The 27,768-nt window shown below is 37.7% G+C and overlaps 1 protein-coding gene across 1 annotated transcript in view; it reads right to left on the bottom strand.

The window, feature by feature from the left end:
• The window catches only part of PCDH15 (protocadherin related 15), a 945,519-nt gene that overhangs the window by 267,562 nt on the left and 650,189 nt on the right, over positions 1-27,768 (bottom strand). Inside the window, exons 20-21 of the mRNA XM_075216373.1 lie at positions 21,453-21,761; positions 9,089-9,313 (exon numbers count right to left, since the gene is read on the bottom strand). Of these exons, the coding sequence (XP_075072474.1) occupies positions 9,089-9,313; positions 21,453-21,761 (534 nt within the window). The remainder of the gene's footprint in view (positions 1-9,088; positions 9,314-21,452; positions 21,762-27,768) is intronic.

Here is a 27,768-nt window from a genome sequence, read left to right as displayed (position 1 = left end):
CTATGAAAATGGAAAGTATCTGAAACTATTTGTGCACAAAACCTACTAAACTTGCCTGGAACTATTACTGGCTTTTTCCCAGTAAGCAGTACACAGAATGCTTACTTTGTACAGTTTATTGTATAGCTGTGATGTCACCTATGATTCACCATCCATTCTTCTGACCCATCCAGCCATACCTCCCAAGGCCACACCTTCAAATTGATAATCCCTTCCCCATGAGTCAGTCAAAAATCAGGACTATCCAGTGGAACACTGGATTATTGAGGGCAATACAATTAGCTATATCCCTTTCCCTTTTAATGTAATACTGAGGTCAAATATAAACCTAGGGGCTGATTTATGAAGGACCATAAATCCCCATACGTGCAGGATTTTTGCATAAAAATGCTCTGTGCATGCTAAGAAAACGAATACTCGCCAGTGAACAGAAGTGCATGCAATTTAAGTTTGAATGCAAAAGACACTTCCAACTGCCTAGGGCTGAACTGGGGAGGGAAGGGGCGAATGCATGTAGTCAATGTACAGTAAGGGTGTGCCAGGGATGAGCGCACAAACATCCATCTGACAAACTCTGGGAATCTCTCAGGTACGTGCAATTTATCTGTATCGCTTGGACCAGCTACAGAGCAGGTGCAAGTGCAAATTGATACTGATGACAGTCACATATGCATGCAAATATATGTATTTGCTAATAAAAGCAAATGTAACAATCGTGCACATTATATACAGTAGGCATTAGGAAAATCATGATACATGTATTTCATGAAAAAAACAACCTTTTTTAAAAATGTATTTTTTTATGATTAAATTAACACCTGTTAATAATATATTTAATAATATATTTTTACCTGTGCATCCCTGCAGTGTATTGCGTCTGTCTGCATCTGACATGTGCCATATAATCATAACTGTATTTAACTAGAAACATTTCTTGAGATCCTCTTGTTATTGACATGTTGTTGGTGTGCAAATAGAACCGTATTCAACTAGAAACATTTATTGAGATCCTATTGCTGTTGACTTCTTGTTGCCGTGCAATTTCCATCAAATTTAAAAAAAAAACTGCAAACTTAATTTACTTTGCGTTCCTTGATGAATCAGGCCCCTGGTGTCTAAAGAATTAGGTAAGTAATGTACACTATCTCTTTCTGGTTCCCTATCTGTAAAAAGAATCAGCACGCAAGAGCATATTTACAGAGATCATTTATTAATTTCACCTAGGAACAGGGCCGGATTAAGGGAATGGAGGCCCCTGGGCTAAGGGGACCTCCATTCCCCCGTGAGGCCCCCCCTGTGACCCACAAGCGATTACCTCTTTATCCTGTCACTGTAGTCTTCAATAAACTCCTTATTGAAGTGATCTCATGAGAGTGAGACTCATAGTCTCACTCTTACGAGATCTTCTCAGTAAGGAGAGTACTGAGTGCCGGGGAAGGGCTACAGTGACAGGCTCAGCAGCATTAATCGGGCCGGGGGGGCGCCCACCGCCCCTGCACTGATAAGTAATACTGCTGAGAACTTTCAAGGGCCCCCTGGATGCCAGAGGCCCCTGGGCTGTAGCCCAGTTAGACCTTGGGTCAATCTGGCCCTGCCTAGGAAAGGTAATTTTTCTGTCCAAACAGACCTCTATCAAACCATTTCATAAACACAGTCTGCTAGACCTCAGTTGTCCAGCTAGGTGAGGCTTTTCTGGTTGACACTTTTCCTATCAACGCCTGAAGCCCTTACTTAGTTCATTAATATTTTTTAGACTATTCAGCCCAAGAACAATAGGTTGCATAATAGTTAAGTTGCTTTTTTCATATAAATATACAGACAACAGACAACAAGGCAAATCGTTTTCAAATTATCCCAACGTCATTTTAAGTAGTGACAGTATAAATCTGCATTATTACGCTAATGTTTTGTGTACAGTACTTTTGCTTTGTCCTTATAGTGGACCTATCTCCTACTCACATTGGAGGCATCTATTTCGTGGAAAGAACCAATAATTTGCTAGGAATTGGTGGTACTTTATTTCTCACTCTATTCCTAGGGAATAAATAGGATACATTCTCAGGGATATTAGTTCTACCTATAAAATTGATGACACTGTGTGGGGATGACAAGGCTACTTTAAAAATATCACAAATGACCAAATGGTGCTCTTACGTAGCTGGTGGTACAAAACTAGCACTAAAATACTACCAAAGTCATTGCAATAGTAAATATGTATATAAATGCATTAAAGTCATAATAATCATATGGTCTATATGCATGTTGTAAAATATAACAGAAGTAAATAAAACTGTTACTGAATATTCAGTACACACAATACTGAATAAACATTATTAAACATTTACTGCGGAGAAGTTTACTTGTCGTTTCATTGTATCAGTTTTCTTTTCTTCCTTTGAGATTTTCGCTAGTATTTAAAGTATCTTCAGAACAGGAAGGTAGATTTGTGTATAGAACAGTGTGAGTTATGTCTCCTGTAATGCCTGACACTACATGACACATTTTCTTGTAACAACTGTAATGATGTGGTATAATGATAAGAAAATCCGAATCTACTCAAGTCATCTCTGTATATCCTTCCCACATCTAAAAATCACGTGTTAAATCCTTGTGAATGCTGAATTAGCTGCTGATGTCTGGAAAATTCTAAGCACAATGGCTGTACCGTCTTTCTAGTAAAAAGTATTAATCATACTTTTTCTTTTATACCTGTGATTTTAGCACAAGTTTTTGTGTCTTTAGGGTGCTTTTGGTTCATTATTTTCAAAAGAATAAGATTTAATATATGTATATATAATTTAATAAGTCAATAGGATGTAAAAATATAATATAGCTAATCAGATGTATTTTACAGTTAAGGACAGATTAATAGCTTGTGTCATGTTTAGGGCTTTTAGTAATTTTAGGGTTCATTTTTGGGGCTCATATTACAACTAAGGCTAGAGGTGCGTGGGCTGCAAGTGAACACATTTTGAGGTCACTGGTTTACAATATCTATTTTCCTGTACATAGCAGTCTGTGTAAATTCCTGGTACACTGTTGATCATAAGCTACAGAGCCTATGCCGGCACATACAGTACCTCCATACAGCCTCATATGCCTCCATATAGCTAATACGCCTTATGCCCATATACCCAGCACACCTACCATATGGGTGATCCCATTTCCCCCCCACACATTTGATAGCATAATATGAACCACATATACATGAGTGCATATGGGATGGTCCAGAGTGCCATGGGATATAGCCCCTTTTAAGTTTCTTGTACACCACTAACTAATCAGTCAATATAATGATAAAATGTGGGGATTAAAGCAACAGGGTTAATTATTACTTCTAATAATATAATCATTTCAGTATAGCTCATAAGGAGGTTTAATTACAGTACCAATACCAAATAAGTTGTCAGTCTAAATTACTAAGACTAATCAAAACAATAAACATTACAAATTAATGTTATGTAACAAACATATCCTTTTATCAAACAAGTTATATATAATAGCCAAAAGGAACCTGTCAACATGACAGATTTTGATCACATAATAAGAAAATCAATATTATTGTAGCTGCTAAAGATCAACCATCTTTTCTCCAAATCTGGTTTATAGTCAGGATGAGGCCATTGTTAAATATATTCGTATAAAAATACTCCACGGTACCACAGCTCGCAGCCCCATGGCACTTTTCAATTGCAGACTTTTATGGAAAAGTATATAGAGACAGGACCTCATTTATGAAGCAAACTGTAATCTCTTTTGCAATGTTTGCACTAGATTGTGCCTAGATGGTGGCCCAGCACACTACAAGGTAAGCGCCTACTATCTGATCCGCCTCCACAAGCTAGAGCTGCAACTCAAATTTTGGAATGTTGGGAAAATTTCAAAAGGCACACTGTGCAGAAGTGTAGATGTCATAGCAAATTCCAACCATCTACCACTTTAGTTACATCCCTTTAACTGGATTAAACTTTCATTAAAATACTGTTCTCTTCCACCTCATTCATGGCTTAAATTATAAATGCGCATACACATAAACGCACATTGCACAGAAATGTGACTAGAAACGTTAGTGCCTGGGACAAAAAGGCGGTGTGACACCTTCCAATCTGCAGCCCTATATATATATATATATATATATATATACACACACATACACAAACAAACACACACACACACACACACACATGGACACATCCTATATGGACAAAAGTATGCCATGCAGTCTCTATTTGCAAACATTTATGATACAAAATGGGTCATTCTGAAGAGCTCAGTGACTTCAGGTGTGGTACTGTGATAGGATACCACCTTTGCAGTTCGTGAAATTTCATCCTGCTGGATATTCCACAGCCAACGATAAGCAATATTGTTAGAAAATGGAAGCATTGAGGAACAACTGCAACTCAGCTACGAAGCGGAACACCACGTAAAATCACAGAGCGGGGTCAATGACTGCTAAGGCGCATGGTGTGTAAAAATTTCTTCTGATTCTAAAGCTGCAGAGTTCTGAACTTCCCCTGGCATTAATGTAAGCGCACGAACTCTATGGTGGGAGCTAAATGGAATGGGTTTCAATGTCCGAGCAGCTGCATGCAAACCTCACATCACCAAGACCAATGCCAAGAGTCGAATGGAGTGGTGTAAAGCACACCAACACTGGACTGTGGAACAGTAGAAATATGTTATGTGGAGTGACGGTCTGGCAGGCTTGGTGTAAATCTGCAGTCACATTGTACTGTATTATATAGGTAACACACAAAGAGGAGAGCTCCATTGCTAATTGTCATTGCTGAAATTGAAATACTAGGGTTGGCAGGCTTGGTGTAAATCTGCAGTCACATTGTACTGTGTTACATAGGTAACACACAAAGAGGAGAGCTCCATTGCTAATTGTCATTTCTGAAATTGAAATACTAGGGCTGGCAGGCTTGGTCTTCTGAATTTGCAGTCAAATTGTACGGTGTTATATAGGTTACACACAAAGAAGATCGCTTCATTGCTCCATTAATAATTGTCATTGCTGAAATAAAAATAATAGGGCTGGCAGGCTTGGTGTAAATCCATAGCCACATTGTACTGTGTTATATAGGTAACACACAAGGAGGAGAGCTCCATTGCTCTATTGCTAATTGTTATTGCTGAAATAGAAATATTAGGGCTGGCAGGCTTGGTTCTCTAAATTTGCAGGCACATTGTACTGTGTTATATAGGTAACACACAAAGAGGAGAGCTCCATTGCTAATTGTCATAGCTGAAACTTAAATACTAGGGCTGGAAGGCTTGGTCTTCTGAATTTGCAGTCAAATTGTACGGTGTTATATAGGTTACACACAAAGAAGAGAGCTTCATTGCAAATTGTCATTGCTGAAATAGAAATAATAGGGCTGGCAGTCTTGGCCTAAATCTGCAGTCACATTGTACTGTGTTATGGATTGACAGCAGTATACAAAAGACCAAAGCTTTATTGAGACAGACACAAATATAAGAATAATTAAGGCAAGACATTCAACAAATCTTCAAACAGTGATGGGGGAATGGTTTGGAGAGGGTAAGGAAATGGGAGACACAAGACCAAGGTTTTATTGAATAAACAGACACATAGGGGGAGAAGGAGAAGGGGGAGACAGAAAATGAATCATCTTCCTCTTCCTCAGGACTATCAATGGTGTTAAAGTCTCTTAACAGGCTGTGGGTCAGCCTGTGACAGTCCTGGATGGTCATCTTCTCCCTTTTCAAGATGAGGCGATTCCTGGCAAGCCAAATAGTGAGCTTAAAGCAGTTCATAAGGCGCCAGGCCTCTTGGATTGCCCCAATGGTGTGGGTCCCAGGAAATAATCCATAAAATACCAAATGGTAAGAAAGGAAAGTTCTGGGCAGACTGTCCTTAAGTTCATGTTCCAAGGCATCCAACAGTGCCTGTGCAGTGGGGCAGTCCCAAATAAATACGTTGAGCTGTTTCCCTTCTAGTGATGCAGAAGTGGCAGTGAACATATCGGCACAGGTTCCAGGAGTTCATAAATGTCCTGAGAGGCAGAACCCCCTGGATAGCCATCCATGCAATGTCTTTGTGTCTCTTAGTCAGCCTCTTAGAGGCCACTTTCTCCCATACATGTTTTGTTGTTGCAGGAGGGAGCCCTGGAGCAGACCCCATAATGTCTTTAGTTCTGATGAGCTTGTAGACAGTTTTTGGCTTCCACAAGTCTGGTTTAAGTCCCTCCAGATGGTGCTCCCTCACAAATTGTCTAACAACCAAGGTGTAATCGTAAGGGAAAGAGCTGTTCCACTTGTCCCAACCAAGGGTTCTCCAAAGAGGCATGAGGAAAAAGCGAGACATGGACTTCCCAGCATAGCAAATGTTCTTTTCAATAAGAGTTCTGTGGATGCAGTTGCAGACAAAGAAGGCTCGCAGCATGGTGGTGATATCCGGGATAATTTTCCCACCTTTGAGGGTCTCCTTGTACATGACCGCCTGCTTCACTCTGTCCATGTATTAGCTGTAGAATTACCACAGTTATCCAATGAATGGGTGGAATGAGCGAATGAACCATAACTGATTTCATGATTCATTCTCAGTTTCACTGTACCGGCCATGTGCTAAGGGTGACACCGATCTCCTCGTCATCATCTTATAAAGCTTAGTCTGCAGGGGCCAGTGACACACCTATTTGTTTTCTCAGGTTTCTTAGCTGTTCTTTAAACTTTAAAATGTATCGTCCTGCCTCAGGGCCTCCTCTGTATTATTCTTCTAAAGCGCAGTGTATCTCTCGTGTACAAGCTCTCTTAAATCCGAGATTTCATCCGGTGAGTCAAGTTTTAACTTAAGTACGGCCTCCAAAACTGCATCTAAATTTTGGTTTAAATCTCTGTTCAATGCAGCATATCTGAACATGACAGATTCCATGCTGCCCACATGTTCCGTGCCACAGTCTGTCTGAAGCAGATCTATTGTCACTCCAGTTTTAATATCCATTCTTCTGATTACATAAGTGTGCCAGTTCTTCAGGGATGACGGGAAGGTATCCACAGAGGAGAAGGAGATTAAAGATGCAGCATGATCAGACATGGTTTAATAGTGTAGAGTTCATTGAAAGCACTGTTAAACTTATGGCTGCTAAGCTATTGTTAGCTTAATTTGTGGGGGCCCAAACAAACCAAGCACTTCAGCCACAAAAGTGGCACTGTTTGTCGCTTGAGTGTGTTTGGGAGGGCCCAAGGACATTTCCATCTTGCACCACTTTTCTTTTCTGCCACTGCTGTGTGGAAATGTTTTTTAGATGTGCTATGAACTGCTGTTTGTTTGTGCCATTGCTCTGTCGCTTAGCATCCAGCCAGGTTCCTGCAATCTTTGTCCAAAAGTGTATTAAAATAATATTGTGAACTCTGAGATGGTCAAAACTGACTGCAAATGAATTGAAATGAGTGTTATTGAGCTTAAAAATAATGAAGGGGAAAAAAAGATGTGATTTTAGCGAAAAAATAGGGATTTTAGAAAAAAATGGGGATCCAAAACCAACACCAAAACATGCAAAAGCGGTTTTGCCAACACCAAACATGAAGTTAATCCAGATCTAAAACCAAAACTAGAACATTGGGGTCAGTGAACATCTCTAATGTGCTTGTCAGAAACCGTATCTTGGGTGAAAATACACACACTCATTATCAGCATCACTATCTAGCCACTTCTGATTGGATGATTTTGGGTTGACTTCTCCACCCGCTAAATTATATGAACTCGCAGCTGTTTATACATATTACTTCATTGATATTTCCATTTGGAATGCGACAGGAAAGAATTTTAAAAGTAAAATAACAGATGTTTGTGTTTAATTTAACTAAATTTAATTTTAATGAATTTGTGTTTGTATGTGTTTATATATTACGTTGTAAATGTAATTTTCACATTTCCTAATGACACTATTCAGACACCATTCTCTGTTGTGTACATGAGACACCAATCTGCATGGACATGTCAGTGCAGCTATGCGCACATCTGCAAAGACTGTCCTTGCGAAGCAGTAGGTTAACTCTTACTGCTCCAGGTCACTATCGCTCAGCTGCCCCAGTACATTGTTTTTGTTAAATTGCAGTCATAACGAAGACAATAAGTGGTGATAAAAAAAAATAAAAAATGATTCTTTCCACAATGGGGCGCTAAATTATAAAAATATCCCTTAGTCTGTGACTTCTTGCTACCTCAGTTACCATGCTTAAAACACTATCATTTTCAGATGCAGCCCCAACCTCAGCAGCATAACTCCAGAGAGGCCACTGCCCCCAAAAGATCAGCACACATAAAATGAAATTCTCGGCTGTCCTATGAAGATTCAGATGATCTCATTGGGTAGAGTTTATTTCATCTCTGCACGCTGGACAAGCAGGCGATAACTATTTAATTGAAAAGGTGGTCTGACACTAGTCAAACTCACCTTAAATATAATAACCTTTGGGAGTTCATTTTACTTGATAAAAAATTGTAAACATCTTTACTTTGCAAATATTTAAAATAAAAAAAAGTATTGAGGTATAACAGGCTGGGACAGTGATTAGATGAAAATAAATAAAATTCGGACAGTGGAACGATGAGATCTGATTGGTGGTGGCGCTGGATGTTTTTGTTTTCTGCAAAACCACAAATTACTGGGCTGGCAATCTATCTCTTGTTTCATCGCTTGTATTATCTTACCACATTTATGAATGTCAGCAGAAAAAATAATGACTTTATATAGGTGGGAGGTGATACATGTTGCTAAAGCAAAAGTGACCTGGGTGCACAGGGGTTCCAAAAATGTAATTTATATCATTAATGGGTACTGCAGTTTAGTTTAAACTATCTTATGAAAAAATATTAGAAAAACAAACAATCTAAAATGAGTCTAAAACTGTTATTTGAATAGCAAAATAACGGTTGGTACTGTTTTTTTAGTGAGCTAGAGATCCCATTTTAGCAAGCAAATACCAAGATTCAGTATTTAATCACATTACTCATGTATTTTCTATTATGTAAGTATACAAGTTTATTATGTTATAATGAATACTTGTGAAATAGGCATGCATTCATACAGTGTATATCATATAATCATTTCCATACCTTCACTCTCACTGTCACTGTAGCAAGTCCAGGAGGCATGCTGCCTGCAGCGTCAAAAGCTTCAACAAGAAACACATATACCGCCTCCTTGCCCGTGAATGATTCATAGTCCAGTGGTTTTAAAAGCGACAGTTCTCCAGTTGATGAGTTCATTGTAAACAGCTGCAAAACTTCCTGGGATCTTATCCGATAAGTAACATTAGCACCAAGATCAGCATCCTTTGCCTGAAACACAATAAACAGATCAATATTAAAATCAAAGCTGGTGAATAAAGCAGGTTGAAGGGCAAACATAATTGAACCAGAGAAAATATATGTATTGAGTTTCAGAGAAGTCTCCAAAATAGAATTGAACGCTTACAGTAGTTTTGTTTTTTTGTTATGGGTCATTCTAATGCATCGATCTGGAGAAAATATAAACAGTTCAGCAGATATTTATCTGAAAATTCTGTCACATTCATAGTAAGTGTGCATTCTGCAATCTCTCAACTTGATTACAATTGATCTTTAACTGTTGTATTAACTTTGTCATCGTAAAAAGTCTAAAGAAAAGAAAAGACCCTTCCAAGTGTAGTAACTGATATCTATATTGTCAGTGGTATGTTTTTATTGTTTGATAATCTGCTTTTTTCTAGTATTAGGTATTTTGAAGGGGACACTATGGAAAAGGTTAACTTTTTTCTTTAATTTGAGATGCTAATTTTGAATAAAACAGTACAGTTTACATATAGTGTTTAATTGTATGACACTGTTGTTAGTCCTACGTGGGTTTAATTTTAACTTATTATTGTTAGGATTTTTAAATAAGATGTATAACATTACAAAAATTTTATACAATATTTTCTGATTATAAAAATTTACATTTTCTCACACTGTATACTTATGTCTTGCAGAACAAAAATGTATAAAATGTATACCTACCTATAAAATAGATGTGATCCTCATGTACAAGTGATTGTACAGCTCTGTACTACCCCTGTTAGATTGGTACACAATCCTCCTATGTACCCTTTAATATGAGTCCTACCACAGGAGACCACACTGTAACAAGCTTGCAGCTTTTCACTACCAGTGTTGACAGTCTATAGAGAAGAGAATTGTTAGCTATAACTGCCAACTGTAGTATTGACTGACTCGGGACATGGTGCGCTGTGCACAGCGGATGTGACCAGGTCATACTTCCCAACATTCCAACTGTCAGGACAGTCATTCAAAAGCGGGACAGTCATGTGGTATGTGTTAACATTGGGTGGGAGATTCAATCTTCTGCTCAGGTGGTAAGTAGTGTATTTGGCTCATTACTGGACAAGGGGTTCAAAGTATCCAATCTAAAGCCATGTTTACTACGTATCTCCTGACCTGGGGTTGAGTTTGCAAAAGCTGAGAGTTCTTAACTTCTCCCAGCTGTCAGTGCTGCCTGAACAGCAGCTAATTACAGTAATGGTGAGGGTGGGACAGTGTTACAAAGATGTAAAATAACTGAGTGTCTGTGTATAAAAATGTGTGTTAATATGAAAAAGACCTGTTCTAATTACACCTTCCATACCATACTCAAAAGCTGTCAGCAACTCTTTTTTGTACTGGTAGAAAGCAGGGAGAAAACCATGTAAAATTAAATTAAGGATCATCACTTTAATTAGCACCCCACCAAGTCAGATTATGTCTCTCCTCTGGTAACCCTACCATTCCCTTAAAAAAGAGCTCTGCAGAATCTGCAAAATGATTACTGGTATCAGCAGGCCAAGAGAGCATTCAAAAAATTTTAAGGTGATCGTTGTCGGCAAATGCAGAGCACTGACACTAATGATCACTCTGGGAGATCTCTGGTGCTCTTTTGTTCTTGTGGTGGAGAACCACTTTAAGTTGAAGTAAAACATTTCTAGATCACTAAAAAGCATGACACACTAGTTGCTCAGTATATAAGGCACACTTTAAGAATACTCAGGGAATTAATGCATTTTCAGCAACACCAATTTCCAATATAGTTCGAAAGCCTTAAGAAGATACAATAGGAAATGTCGTAACACACAATGTTGGCCCAGTGAAGTTCTATTTTAATAGAATGTACAGCAAATGTATTTATGTTGTCATTGTGAAATGATTACTGTCGTAAGGTGGGTACACATTGCAATAATTTTCGACCAATGTGTTATCTAAAGCGATTGTACTAAGGACTGGGAAAAAAATACAAAAGTTCCGATCAGCATTCTGATTCAAGCGATCACACTTTACATGTTTTAAAAGATTAACCCTCAGATATGTGCTCTTCAACTGTCATGACCAAGCGGCTGAAAAGACCTTGACTCTGTAAACTCTATGGAGATCGTGAGTGCATACACACTGCACAATTGGAAGGACATCATTCTTTAGCTCAACAAGGTGTGAAATGAAATGACAATTTGTGCTTTGGAACGACTGTCGTTCATCATGCAAGTATACACACTAATGCAAAAGGTCGGTTATCGAGTGTTTGGCCCGATATTTTCCTGACAAACCTGTAGTGTATACCCAGCCTAAGCCAACCTTTATTTATACTACTGTAGCTGAGGCAATATCATTACCAATGTTGTGTATATAAAACAAAATCTTCTCAGTTTACCTAGGAATAAGTGCAGTATTAGTAACAAAGTTTATATGCAAAGGTATGAAAAACAACAAATTATCAAAGTACAACCACCTAGATGTTTTCATTGCATTTAAAGTGAACTATAGTGCTTGCCAAATGGGTAATAAGTAATTAATAACAGTCTTTATATTCAATGGTGTAACTACTATAGGTGTAGTGGGTGCAGCTGTTATAGGGTCCGCAAATTTTACAATGGGACCCAAAAATGTCTAGCTATGCCCACATTAATATAGTACTGTATGAACGTAAAGATATTCCTCTGCATTACATGAATAATAGAGAAGACACAAAAGACTAAAACAAGGTTAAATACTTCTTTACATGGGCACAAAGCCACATCTACCCTGAGTTTCAGACAACTAGTTATGGAGTAGGAACAATCTGTCCCAAATAATACTAATGGTGCATTTTCGCAGATAACAGAGCAAAAGAGATAATGAGTGATAATCACAATCCAAATGTGCAATCAACTACAGAACAATCCGTCTCGGTTGGCAATAATTCACCTTCATGAATGATCAGCAATAATTCAACTTCATGAATGCACAATCGATATATGTATCAAGCTGCGAGTTTCCTGCAGGTTTTTGAAAAGTGGAGATGTTGCCTATAATAACCAATCAGATTATAGTTATCATTTATTTAGTGCATTCTACAAAATGATAGCTAGAATCTGGTTGCTACAGGCAACATCTCCTCTTTTCAAACCCGCGGGAAACTTGCAGCTTGATACATTTACCCACAGTAATGAAAAAACTTCTCTAATCATTAATAGTGCAACTCAACAAATAGTGTAGCAATGGAAGATGGTGTATATAAATCAGAATGTGTGAAAAGAACACAAATATATACTGTATATTTTCAGAGGGTTAAGTATCATCCAAGTGTGAACATAACCTAAATTATGGTGATCAATAGCTCTATTTCCATATCATGACAAAAAATCTATTCCACTAGGCCGTAAATAATCTGTTATTGACCAAAATCTGAGACAGAATTGGTGAATGGCAAGAAACTTAAATGAGATATCTAAGCCCTTATCATTATACTGTACATTATCACTATGTAATGCCCCTTTGGTTAAGCACCATTTAGTGGACTGCATGCTGTAGATGGGGATTGGGCAGCACGGTGGCTAAGTGGTTAGCACTTCTGCCTCACAGCGCTGGGGTCATGAGTTCAATTCCCGACCATGGCCTTATCTGTGTGGAGTTTGTTCTCCCCGTGTTTGCATGGGTTTCCTCCGGGTGCTCCAGTTTCCTCCCACACTCCAGAAACATACTAGTAGGTTAGATGGCTGCTATCAAAATTGACCCTAGTCTCTCTCTGTCTGTCCATCTGTGTGTGTATATTAGGGAATTTAGACTGTAAGCTCCAATGGGGCAGGGACTGATGTGAATGAGCGCCACTGATTCAGAGAAGTACAGCGCTGCGGAATCAGTGGCGCTACATAAATAAATGGTGATGATGATGATGATGATGATTGAGAGTACCAAGACAAGGGATGAATTGGAGTGAGAGGCAGGATCAGAGGATTTAAAATGCTCTCTCCAATGCCCATGCATGGTCGTAGAATCTCTACCCCTAGCCCCAGTTGGGGAATCTGTTCTGATATAAAAATTGTGTGAGTGGAGATCAAGTTCCAGCCCATCAATATAGCCTTGACCTTGTTTAGTGGCTTTGCTAACCCAAGTAAGGTTGTTGGGACAACAAGTGAGAGTTGCAGAACTAGTAGTGTGCCATGACAGATACTGTCGATTCAGCCATAAAAAGTAGTAGAAACAATGATAACAGGACACAAGACTTTTACAATAGAGCCTGGCACTAGCAAGCTGTGTCTAGTAAGAGAAATCCAGACACATGTAAGATGAATGGACCAGTATAAGACCAGAGAAGCTGCTCAGGTGGACAGTGTAGAGTCTATGAGTACACACCTACGCAATCATACTTCAGATGCAATTTCTCTAACTTCTCTAACGATTTCACCAAAGATTGAAAGTCCCGATGAGCATGTCAATTCATGCGTACACACCTACATGATTTACCTTAACATCTGTCATCTTCATCCTTCCATTGTTGATCGTGATTCTTAGGAAGTTTAAAAAAACAAATCAACTGTTGCGATGTGTTTTGGTACGATTAAACATGATCATTGGAGTGTACACATACTTGCAATATTTGGTCCTGAATCATGTGATCTGCATAACAATTGCATAGGTATGTGTGTACCCAGCTATAATTACTTTTTCCATACTTTCACGAGTCTTCCTTTTGGCTGTGAGTTTACAGAATCCTTTCTTTTAACATTATTGACCAAGTCAAACCAGCCTAACTGTAATCGTACCATAGATACTTTCTTCTCAATTATACTTCACTCATTTTACTTTTTCCTGTATTCCTCTAGGCAATTTTATAGTTATTTCCTCTGAGGATATACAGTATAATCTTGAGTTTGGCAAATAAAATGCACATCTTATTTAATGCAGCTGTCATAATGTGCACTTATTTTATTATACCTTTGGCGAGTTGCTGCATCTTCATTTGCATAATTTTATATGGTTTAAATATGTCACATAATTACTATGATTACTTGTTTTATCAGTGATAAAATCTGGATTTATGAATAAGGAACTCAAGAACATTTCTAATTTTAGACATAGTACATTTTGTGTTCAATTATCCTAAATAAACAGGATGTGTATACTGTGTGTACTTCTGGAGAAACAAGATTAAAGCACTCAATGAAGCCTTTTGATATACATTTAATATAATATAACATTTTAAATATATATATATTTTTAAGATATTACATTTGTAAATAATAAATGTATGTATGCATGGTCATGGAACTTAAGATAATGGCAATTGATTTCGCTCTGATGGGAAGGTTCACTTATTTTGCAATCCTGATGTTCTCAACATGATGCAATAATTTAATGCTGTTGTTTTTTTATCTGTTTAAATCACTTGAAACAAATCTATTTCAAATCTAGTGACCATGGCAAAGGGGGTTCCTTGAACCCTGGGTTCTTTGATCTGGTATCCTGACTAGGGGGCCCATTTATGATTAAGCAACGACAGGATTGATTTTCTATCACTGCTTATCGCAGAAATAGAAAGCTTCCTATCCCCTGAGATGGCAATGGCGATAGGAGGACAGTGGCGGTATACTGCTAATGTCCATGGTAACTAGACTTCATCATGCAAAGCATGGAGAGACCTTCACCAGTGATGCCTAGTGATAATCTGTTTTGGTACACAGGCAGAAGTCTTAAATCTGGCGTAAACTCATGTTCTTGCCTAAGAAAGGGCTTTTCACCTATCATAAATAAGCCCTTATACCTTTAAAGGAAAATGAACATGAATCCAAATGATAAACAACAAGCAGAGTCAAAATGTAGCATGGTATGCAGGGGTGAATTTACAATTATGCACAATAACTGTGTGTCTAAGGGTAATAGAGGTTGAGAAGGGGGTTATTTTCTGCACAACATAAGTCGTAAACGGAATCACAATCTATAAATATAAGTTGACAATGCAAAATTTCACATATAATGGGGAAAAGGGTTGTAGAACCGGCTGGAGAGGGCCTAGGCGAGGTGGGTGGGCAATGTTTTTATTAGTAAAAGAAAGAAGAAATGAAAACAAAATAACTGCTCTGAATTTATCAGAGATGGATACAGTGTCACTATATGCTGCTCTGCTAAAGCATGCTTCTTGTTATTTGGGTGGGGCTTCTTTTGCCAAAGATTCGGTGATAATCTCTGAAGAAACAAGATGAATTCTGTTCTTATCGTAAATGTTCGAAATGTGTATTCTGCAATCAGTTCAGGTCATAAAACTGTTTAAGAAATTGATTTTAGATAAAATATAATCAACTGCACATATTTCCCTGTATGTCTAGGGTTATGGTGCAGTAACGCAAGCTCTACTTTTTTTGACCTGGTATTTGCCTAGAATGGTTGCTGATGTTAGTCTTATCTAGTATAAACAGTCCTAATAATCACTACAATTTCCTCTTAATTTGCTTTCTTCACTGAGTTTCTGTTTTCTTTACTGTGACTATATTGACTTTTAAATGTAACCCTGGATAAAGCTCATGTAATTCCCAGTCTTTCTTCAGTCAATATTATACTGTCTGGTACTGCTGCTTTCTCATGTAGAATGAATGATTTGTAAAAAATAAGACAAGGCTGTTATTGTTTTTATGTATTTTTAAGTACACAAGAATGACTGTTTTTACTTCATGTCACTGTGCCATGTGTTATAACCGGTTTGTTAATCGATTGTCTGAACTCATGGAAGGTGCCTAATTGTTTGAACATTTATACTGTTAAGTTGTCGAAAATGCCAATGTTATGTTAACTTTTCTTTACTCTACTCATTACTTCTGGAAAATTATTGTACTGCTCTAAGCAATAGTAATGTTCTATGCTCTTTATATTGCGGTGGCCAACAGCAGCAGAACAGGATTAAGGATCTGGGGGTTCCAGGGCACTAAAGACAGGGGGGTGAGGGCTATTTTTAGGTAAATACTTTGGCAATACTGTGTGCACTACTGTTAAGTGCAAGCAGCTCTGCCATCACTTGCAGTACAGTGTGAAGCGGGACATACCTCCCATCTGTCCTTGCAGTTGAACCAAATCCTGACTAAGCGAGACAGTCAACCAAGTTCAGGACTGCCCCACCAGATTCAGGACAGTCAGCCAACTCTCCTGCTCTCTCCTACCTGTTCTTGCTGCTTTCACTACCTGTGACTGCTGGTGTCTTTAGTTGCTGCTTGTCTGGATCCTGGAATTTTATGGGTCCTATTTGGCAAAAAAATGGGTACATGAAATTAGAAAACTCCAACCACCGCCAGTGTTAAATCAACAGCACCCACATTTAATAATGAGGCTTCCCTCCAGGCCCAACATTAAAATAATAGTATTCACATTTGGTAAATAGATCTATTTCTCTCCAACCAGCCCTGAAATTAAATTAATAGCTTACACAATTAATAAATAGATCCAAATCAGCCCGAACATTAAATTAATAGTACAGTATTCCCATTTAATAAACAAACCTATTTCACCCCTCCAAACAGCGCCAGCACATTTACGTTTAATAAATATAACCATTTTCCACAACTATCCCCAGCATTAAATAATTCATATTCACATTTAATAAATAGCCCTCCTCCCCAAACTCAGCCCCACATTCAGTTAATAGCCCAAGCCACTCCAGCTTTAAATTAAAGGACCTGTCACCTCATCTTAAATCAATAGGCCATATTATTAAATTAAATAGCCCCACCATCACCCACAAATAAATTAATAGCACCCACCATTAAATAACTAGCTCCGACCCACAGTCCATTACTTAATTAATCGCCTTTCTCCCACCCAAATTACAGTAGAGACCCTCCATCCCGACAATAAATTAATAGCATTTACATTTAATAAATATACTTATTTTCCTCAACCATCACTGCCATTAAAAAATTCCTGTTCATATTTATTTAATAGACCTCATTCTCCCCAAACAGACCCACATTCAATTAATAGCCCCCAAAACCGCCCCAACATTAAATTAAAGGTCCCATCACCCTATCTTAAATTTATAGGCCCCACTATTATATTAACTTATGAGGGCTGGCAAATTTTAAATGAAAGAAAAAATGCAGGTGGCCCGGTGACCCAGCTCAAGATAGTTCACTATGGGACTGGCCTGGTGGGGGGGGGGGGGGAGATGGGTAGATCACCCTGTGCCCAACAGTCTGCCAGTTCCTGCTAGCGAACAAATAATTGAAATTGCCCCATCATCAGTCAAAAAGGAAAATAGCAGCCACATTCTATTAAGACCCTCCCCTTCTTCACACATTATATTAAGATACTCTTTCCCTTACATATTATATTAACCCTTCCCTTCCCTCTCACATTATAGTAACATATCCCTCCTTACCTCACACATTCTATTAACATACTCCTCCTCTCTTCCCTTACACATTATGTTAACATACTCCCCCCTTCCCTCAGGTATTATAAAAACATACTAGCACCCCCTCTTCCCTCACACTTACCTTGTTTCAGCCGCGCTGTGTAGAGCTCTTGCCGCTCTGCACACAAGGGATGCACCTGTCACACGGAGCGCATCCCATGCGGCACCTGTCAGTGATAGGGCGGAGGAAGAAGGAAGCAGCTGCATTTAAGGGGAGGAATGGATCATTAGATCCATGGCCACTGTAAGGAAGGTGACTGGTCCTGGGAAAGGGACCTGCCACCAAGAACTATACTGAACCCCTACTGGTACCCTTTTAGAGTACCTGGTCCGGGGAGCCCGGGGCACGTGACCCTTATGGCACCCTACCTTAATCCTCTGGGTGGCAGTACAGAGTCAAACCCTTGTCCCAGTGTGCACTTAGGACCTGCAAAATGGGCGTAAACTTCGTGTTTAAAAAGACTATGCAACTTTTGCATAGCACCACCCATATTCAAATCCAATTGTTTCTTAAAATACTTTATGATTTGAATAGGTGGAAATACGCTCTGTATACACAGTGTTTACTTTCTATAAACTTAGGTACACATAGAGGCTGAAGTATTTTTTAGGACCAATTGCACTGTTTACTACATGTGTATTTACAATGAATTAACATCAGAAAACACATAACTTTTAAATGATCATAAACTAAAATAACATCTGGCAACAATACAATAAAAAAAAAAAAGAACAAATTTACATATATATTTTTTTCAATATATTCCATACATTTGCGTTTTCATCCATTATTTTAAGATAACTAGCTAAATAAATAAATCTTAATTGCGTATAGTCCATACAATGCATATTGAAAATAAATCTTCAATGCGTACAATTGCTCTGTTCTCACTACTGAGATGCATGCGTGAAAGGTAGTATATAAAGACAATGCCATGTTGGTCATTACTATAATCCAGTATTTACACTTGCACTGTAGCAGGTGCATAAGATATAGCTGAAAACATTTGAACTTATGCTAAACACAGGATTTGAATTATCCACATCTGCCTGAACACACCCTTACTGTACATGGCCTACGTTAGTCAGCCTCTTCCATTCCCTCCCCTGTCCTGCCTCTCTATTCGTAAAGTGTATATGAATTCCATTCTATTGCATAAGTTGGTTTGTGTGCCAGTACAAAATCATGCTAGTTGATACGCTTTGCAATTGGGTGTATATCCGGAGTCTGACCAGGCCCTTAGTGTGTTCACCGATTGTCTACATACAGTGGCAGCAGACGCCGTTCTGTGAGCTAAAGTAATGTCATTGAGAAAGCAACTTTCAATTAACTAGGAACTAATGGTGTACAGATGAACATTACAACCTATAAAATATTTTGAATGATCTGAAATGTACTTTTAGAACAGGATGAACATAAACTCTCAGTATATTAAGTGTTTTGGTATTTGTATTGTATGTATGCTTTGAATATATGAAGCATGTGACGTGACTGTTTTGATCTTGGAATGTAATAATTTGATATTAGAAATCCCAGGAAAAGCCGTCTCCTGATATTGTGCTCTTAAGGGAATGCCTGTGCATATGCAATTTTAAAAATGCAATAAACTATGTGGTATATTTACCAATACTCTCCATCTTGCCATTCTTTTTAAAATGGCAATTTTATTAAAGACAAAGCCCATTGGGTTTTCTGCCTTTATTAAAGTTGCCGTTTTAAGAAATTAACAGAAAACCGCCCCTTAGTAAATATACCCCTAACTGTTACCATTTCACAATAAACTTATAATTTTCCCCATAGTAACCGCTAGTTCAAGACCAATGATGTGAAAGATTGATTAGCTGAAAATTTTAGATGATGTGGCTCAGTTTAACTGCTCATTTTATACTGAAGCTGGCCACACATTGCGATGCTACTAGCAATATGGGCATATGCAAAACTGTAAATAAACATTTTAGCACGTGGGACAAGGAAAATGTATGGCCCCTAGACCTCAACTGTAACCAAATTAACATAAAAAATTAATTATCCTGCATCCCCCTTCAGTTTTGTTCCCTGGGCAGTAACCTCTCCAACACAGACGTAGTTATGGTCCTGAATATTGGTGACTTTGTTTGATAAGTTTGGGTATGTTAGAAAATATGGTCAGAAGATGGCCACTATAATGTTAGTGTAGTCATATTCTGCCTCCTCCTTCCTCCAATCAAAGTGTGACAGACCTCCCTCCATCCACAAAGCCTGTGACAGTGACATAAGCGCATGGTCCTGCAAGCGGAAGCAGCAAGGGAGGCAGACAGAAGAGTCGGCCTGCTACAGCATACAGCTCGGAAATCCGGATGGAAAAAGCGTGGCTGGGATCTTAGTGCAATGTGGAGGGTGTTGGTGGGTGGGTAATTGGCTATTAATTTAATGGTGGGGTGAGGGAGTGCGCTTTTAATTTAATTGAGGTAAGGGCAATTCATTTATTGTTTTGGAACCTCATTAAATGATGGTGTGATTGTGGTGATGAGGGCTATTTAATGGTAGGGCAATAGGACTATTAATTTAGTGCTGGGGTGATTTGGAGGAAATTAACTAAATGTTAAGCCCTTTTGGCGCTACAAAAAGGGCTTTATTTTCTAAATGTAATTGCTATTAATTTAATGTTGGGCTGTATGGGGGGGAAATAGGCCTATTTATAAAATTTGAATGCTATTTATTTCATTTTAGAGCTGGTTGGGGGAAGGATAGCATAGTGTTTACTTTACTCCCAGAAAGGGTATAATAATTATCTCTTTTCCAAAGTGAGCCTCAACATTCCAGGACCCTGCTAAGCAAAAACTGGGCTTAAGATACCAGCAATAGTTCCAGGTACTCAAAGTTGCAAGAACAGGTAGGAGAGCTCAGCACAGGGTCTTGGAGAATGACCTAGTGCTTGTTGAGGGCTAGGTGCTACTGCAGGGGGTGGAATCTAATTAAAGCAAGGTATGGCAGTGGTGGGGTCCAATAATCTATTTAGCCCAGGGCATTAAAATATCTAGTTACAGCTCTCCAAATATGCACTCGTAAGGGATGTGATCTGGTCATCACTCATCACAACTATAGTTTTATGCTATCCCTCTGTGCAAGCTAAAAGCAAATGTATGGGTCTATGACTGCCTTCAGCTGTCTCTTTGTGTCATTTGTTTCAGACCAACAGACTTGGCTATGCTCTATACAACATGCCAAAATAAAGTCAGACTTCCCCTTTACTTAGATTAAACCTTCAGCCAGGCTTATCACATAAAGTAAGGCAAATAATGGGAGAGAATCAAAAAAATGCCCTTGTAGGAAAGAGAAACATAGCTTATTTATGAAAGATACCACATTTCTTGCAATAAGAAGTAAAAGTGACATCGAACTTTAAAAAATTACAATACATAAGGCAAAATGATAAAATAAAAAAACAATATGAATAAAACATAATGAGCCTGATTCATTAAGGAAAGTAAGGCAAAAAATGTAGTAAGTTTTCTCCTGGACAAAACCATGTTACAATGCAAGGGTACAAATTAGCTTATTATTTTGCACATAAGTTAAATACTGCCTGTTTTTTCATTTTGCACACAAATACTTGGCAATTTATTTGTACACTGAAATTTAAAGTTGATCTAGGAAAAGCCCTACCCCAACTCTAAATCTGCCATTACATTTTAAATTTACATCCCATTTTTTGGTTTACTTTCCTTAGTGAATCAGGCCCAGTGCGTATTTAAAAACTCCAGTTTGATATAACTCACCTGTACTTGTAGAAAGACTGTGCCTGGCATCATGTTCTCTGGTACAGATACAACATATGAGGCATTTGCAAATACAGGGCTATTGTCATCAATATCAATAACTTTAATAGCCAGTGTTATTGTAGAACGACGAGAGTCAGTTTGAGCACCATCTGTTGCTTCAACAATGAGTTCATAATAGTCTCTTGTTTCCCTGTCCAACTTTACAGACGTATAAATACTGCCATTGGATGTGATCCGGAAAATGTTATTGAGATTTGCCAGGCTGTAACGGACTTGACCATTGACTCCTGCATCAGGATCTGTTGCCTAAAGTGGACAAAGACAAAACAAGGTTAATAAATTCAATTAATTTTCAACAAAAAAGTCTAGTAAAGGTAAGCTACAGAGTTCAACATATTTCATTTACACATCTTTTTGTGGATATACAGCAATATACAAAATATTTTAGGTGAAACATGAGATGGAAAAATAAATATTTTCCTTACGCTATTTGCATCAAACAGCTACTTAGGTACAGTTAGGCTATGAGTGGATCCTTGGTAATTTTAATGGCCTTTACAAATTTGTACCTTAACAATATTTTACAATGTAATCCAGGTCTAATGAGTTTGTAAATTATTATGACAAGCATGCAAGACCAAACTGCTGCTGTTCTGATACTGCTCAATAGCTTTGTGCTGGTATAATATCATACAAGGCTCCTTGGGAACAGGGCCAATAAATAGCAATAGATGGTAATCAGAATGGCTTAACAAGATCACCTGTCCAAAAAAAAAACTTTCAGACATTTATAGCTCAATTGAGTCTATAATTGACATGTTTCGACAAGATTTAATATGCAGTACAAATTTAATTCCATTAAATGTCATGCATAGCTCAGCATATTACTTATTTTGACACCATACCCAAGATTTACTGGTAACTAACAGGACTTGTATTACTAATAAATATTGTAATCTACAAACTAACGTTTTCATCACAGTTCAATGTTGGCCTGATACCAAATTACAATATCAAAATGTCCTTGTCACAGTGTGAAGGTACAGTCATTATTTTTCGCCTGAGTTTGGAATGCTTTACTACTGCATTAGGTTGGCTGTGTTATAATTTGTTGCCATCTCTACATCTATTCTTGGTGTTGCTAACAAATTCCCAGATTGTATGAGCATGACAAAATAATTAAAAAACTGTGCCAATAGTTTAATTGCTTATCTGATTGTAATGGGTACAAAATAGTGGTACAGGTAAAAATAAAATTGGATTATTCTTTGTTATTTTTAAAGTGAGCACTTTTTTTGTTGTTATTTTGAAAAGGGAGATAATAACCAACGTATATACTGAGTTACAGAAATGCAATAATAATTAAATAAATTTAAATGTATTATATTTAATAATATAACATTTTTATTTTAGTTTAATAAAATTCCCCTCTTATTGATAATACTGATCAATGTACAGTATATACCTAGTCTAAAACACCTAAGACATCATTAGAAATGGTGATACCAGCAGACTGTGCAATTGTACAAACTGACATACACAAAATAGGCGCAAACAACAAAACAAACATGACAACAACTATGCATTTCTTTGTCTAAAATCTAAAGTTTAATTACAGTGCAGCAAAATATAAAAAAACATATCATATTTTTCATTTAAAGTGCATATGTTGGCTATGAACAATGAGTTTAGTAGGACAGCCACACACAATGTACCATTATATGTTCATGTTCAATCTGAAAGTCAATAAAGTTTTGATCAACCTAATAATTTCAATAAAGGCTCATTCATTTACTGCATGCCTCACCATTGGTGCCACTGCTAGCACGGTACACCAGAATATGGAAGGGTTGAGACCATACAGAGGCTGCAGCGCGATATTGGTTTATTAAAAGCAGAAGTTGGAGGCTGACTGAGACTGATCAGTCAATTAAAAAAATCCACTGACACTCTCAATCACACCAACTCTAAAGGCAGACTCCAGATTGCCAGTCCCAGCAAAACCATACTTGTGGGTACAGAACTATGCTGCAGGGCACTACGATGGGGGGATTGGGTTTGTACATTTTAATGATGCTGGTTTCTTGGGGCAGTTTGGACTACTTAACTTACAAAGGTCGTTCTCAGAGGAAACCATTTTGTGGGCTTTAGTAATATTTACCAGCGATACCCTATTGCTAGCACTAATAGATTCAGTGTAAACTGGATGTCTTAGTAACTACTATTAGATCCAGATTGTATAGTTCTGCCATTGTGGCCTGGCAAAGGAGATCTGATTCATAGTTCATTTCTGAGGAGCATCTGGTTGGGTATGTAATTTCCGGCACTGGATATGTCAACACTTAACCTGCCGACATGAAGATGTCGGCAGGCTAAACGCTGACAGTTCCAAAGTGCAGACAGGTTAAAAATGTCGACAGTGTAATTGGCGACATTGGCAATGTCACTAATCTCAATGCCAACATTAAATGAGTAATGGAAGTGGGTCCGGTGGCTATACCCCGAACTCTTTATTACTCTTTTTTTGTTCATGTTGGCAGGGTAAGTGCCAACTTTTCCAGTGCCTGAATTATGACAGCCACTTGGAGCATCAGCATGTGACCTCACAGGTAGGTCCTCTATGTGCAGATGCACTATGGCTTAAAGGGGTCTATTTATCAAAACTCTGCTAAACCAGCAATGCACAGCTCCCCATTGATGCTGGCCAGCAGTGGTAAGAGTAGTCTTCCCACTTGCCAGTCCAGTGCAAGGTTCATCTGTGCATACGTGTCACCGGACAGACTCGGCGATAGCGCTCATCCAGAGGGAAGGCTTTAGAGTCAGATTTAAGGCTTCTCATTATTTGATAAACACGTAGAAATAACTTCATCTATTCATAAATACTATTCTGGGAGACAGCATAGCTCATAAAGAGCTTGTATTATATAATGCCCTGGGTTGTTTGTTTAGTATGCTAACTACAGAGTGTGCAAAGCAACAAATACTGTTTAATTAAGCAATATAATTAATATGCACAGACATGTAAAACATGGACTAGCAACAACTTAATGTACTTTAGAACATAAAATACACAAATTTCAGTGTGCTGCCATTTTATTGTAAAATGAAATGTCTTGCTCTAGAGCAAGCATTTCCCCAATCAAACATTCAAGTACTTTCAATTATATTTTGAAGACGCACAAATATATCAAACATTCTGCATCAAATGGATAAAGTGCCAAAAACGAAAGAACAGTGTTTGCTGTCCCAGAGGAAGCAGAATATTGAACAAATAAACAGCAAATAGAAGACATCATTATGTACAATACTACTTTCCTGAAGCAGTGTATAAGTGTTCTAGAATGATTTTAAAGCTATGATAAAATGTAAGTGTTTTAGAAGCTTCAGAAATTCAGGCAGATGCACCTATGATAGCTGTGAAAGTATACTATTGCACTAGACAGAGCATACCTACACCTACACACTACAATTGGTAGGCAAGAAGATGCAATTACATACATTGTACATTGGTAGATTTACATAAATATTGTATGTATATACACACTTATTATATTTGTAGATGATAAACTGATGATCCCCATAAAGACATTTATACTAGACACTACTACATCTATATTAGAGCAAAACTATTTTATTTTTTAAATCAGTTTTATCTACAGTTGTGTGGCACGACAATGGGAACAAGTATTACTCCCAACTAGAAAACTATGGACATGTGTGGCTGGGAGAAAGAACATGTCCTGAATAATAATCACTATAGCTCTTGTACAAAGCTATGCAAGTGCTATAAATATGCTATAGCATATGTTGCATATGTTATATTAATTGACTGGTAGTAAAGTAAAACGACAATCTTATTAATGGAGTTGTTTTGAAATCTAAGATGCTAATTTTCAGATGACGGCTGAATTTTATAATAATACATTTCATTGCTTTAGGACATACATTAAGAGAAATCTTAGTTTTACAGAAACAGGTTTATTCAAAGGTGTAAGCTCACTATCTAATCACATTTGCAAGGACCAAGCTAATTCTGTAGAAATTGAGCTCCTTATTAAATCACTTGTACAGATATATAACACATGCTAAGTTGAAAAAACTTGTACTCTGAAAATATTTAACTCATGATGACTATACTTATATAAACTGTGTGACATTTGTAACCCTCTCCCCCCAGACTCTTGTACAAGCTGAATTCAATAAAATACATATTACTATGATCTCTGGCTTCATGATTGATAAATCTTTAAAAGTTATTGGTGTTTCAGGCCGGTTCACACCTACTGTTTCACAAATTAAGAATGTTGAACTTCCCTATGGGAGGGAACAGACTGCGGCCACAGAGGTAAGCTTTCATTAACTTGTATCCTGTACTCTTGTCTGCGGTGCTGTTTTTGCTGGTTCTGTGACCAGAATAGACTGCCATGAACTGTTTTTTTTCTATTTAAAGCTAGAAAGGATTGTGATATGAATTTGATTATAATATTTCTCTGTTTAAATAACCTACAATATGACAATTACTTTGTTTTTTACTCTCTCACATAATTTCACTGTCTGAAATGCTAAATTATAATGCAGTCTGTTCCTTGTCTGTGAGTGAATGAGTGTGGCAGACAAGTGTTCGATATTTCTTATATTCTCTAGAAAAGAGAATTTCTTAACAGAGCAAGCTTCACCTTGCTACATTGTGGTTGATTGCCTGTATTTCGTGAAGCCTTTGTCAGGTAAAGAGGGTTTAGCACTCTGTGGGGACCAAACCCTACTTGTATCACTGGAGACATTGATAGCAGTAATGTACTGATTATAATTCTCATAATAGTCTGTGGACGAGATATCCTTGGGCATTTGTGTCGCTGGAGTGGAGGTTTATGTGTTTGCACTTGTGTTGTGAAGTCACTGTAGATAGTAATCAGTCTTTACTACTGGATATTTCAGTCAATTCTCCAGCTTCTAAGATGTAGAGTACAAAAACGTTCAAAAAAATAATGGTTTGCAATATGTATAACAACATTTCACACATAGACCAGATTTACAAGATATTCCATTAGACAATCCTCAATTGGCATTATATGTAGATGGAAGCTATCACAGGCAAACAGAAGACAACACTGTAATTGCACAATATGCCATGCCATTTGCTACCACCTCATTCTGCACAATTATTTCAGGTAATAAAATCTCTCACAAAATCTTGGGAATATGCTAAAGGGAAAATTGAATAATGAACAATGTTAACATAAATTCAAAAGTTGTGCAACCCACAGGAAATCTCCTTCTGGAAGACTGGAAGTTATGGTCAGGATGCCAAAGGTTTGTGACCAGGAAAGAAAACCAGTGTCCCCAAAAGTACTTCTATCAGCCCTGGCAGAAATGTCTCATGGATCAACCCATGTTGGGAGGGAAAGTATAAAGTGGTTGATAAAGGCCCTAATTGTAAATGTGAATCATGCCTCACAGTTTAGGAAATTATCTTGAAAAGGCTGTATACACAGATGTGTCCCATGTCCCACCTACAGATGGGCCATTTCAGGTAATCCAGATTCATTTCAACCAACTCCAGAGGGTAAGGCAATTACAGTATGTATTGGTAACAAAGCTAAAATATGCAGTAACTCATAGTAATCAATCAGCATTGAGCTTTGTTCAATGTAGTGCATGATAGACAATGAAGGCTATGCTGATTGGTTACTTTAGATTTCTGTTTACTTGCACCTTCTTCATAAATAATGCTCAGTGTTGCAGATTTGGCTGTGATTCATATAGTGCAGAGTTTATTATGTCTATATAAGTGTCTATACGAAGAAGTACCCATTTATTGAAAAAAAAATCAATTTGATAAGTGAAATTTGGTCCTTCGTCTTGCAAGTTGGTGCCAATGCAGTTCAGTCAAGCAGAACATTTTTGCGCTTATTTCACAAATTACTGGGGACTGCATCATAGGAGTGGGTAAATGAGTATTTATTTTCTTTTAAACTTTTTTTTGTTTTAGCGTGTGTTACTTTTGCATTGTGATATTAGAGTGCTAACTTGTATAGTTTTTATTTGCATGTTTTGTTTAAAATTATGACAATCAAAAAAAAAGAATTACTGTACTGCAAAATCATTATTTAAAATAAAAATCAAACAATAAAAAATAGAGCTGTTGGTTTGGCAGAGTATATTTTAAAAGCACACACTTTATTCATCAGAAAAGGACGTACCACCTGCTGACCCAATAGTTCAAATTTCTGGTGGGCAAATGGGATATTCTGAAAAAGAGGAGTGGCATTAAAGGACTTTGGCATGGCCTGGGTTGATTAGGGTATCATCTTTG

Source organism: Mixophyes fleayi, chromosome 6 (assembly GCF_038048845.1).
Source record: "Mixophyes fleayi isolate aMixFle1 chromosome 6, aMixFle1.hap1, whole genome shotgun sequence".
NCBI classification, from domain to species: Eukaryota; Metazoa; Chordata; class Amphibia; order Anura; family Limnodynastidae; genus Mixophyes; species Mixophyes fleayi.
This window is presented reverse-complemented; position numbering and strand designations above follow the sequence as displayed.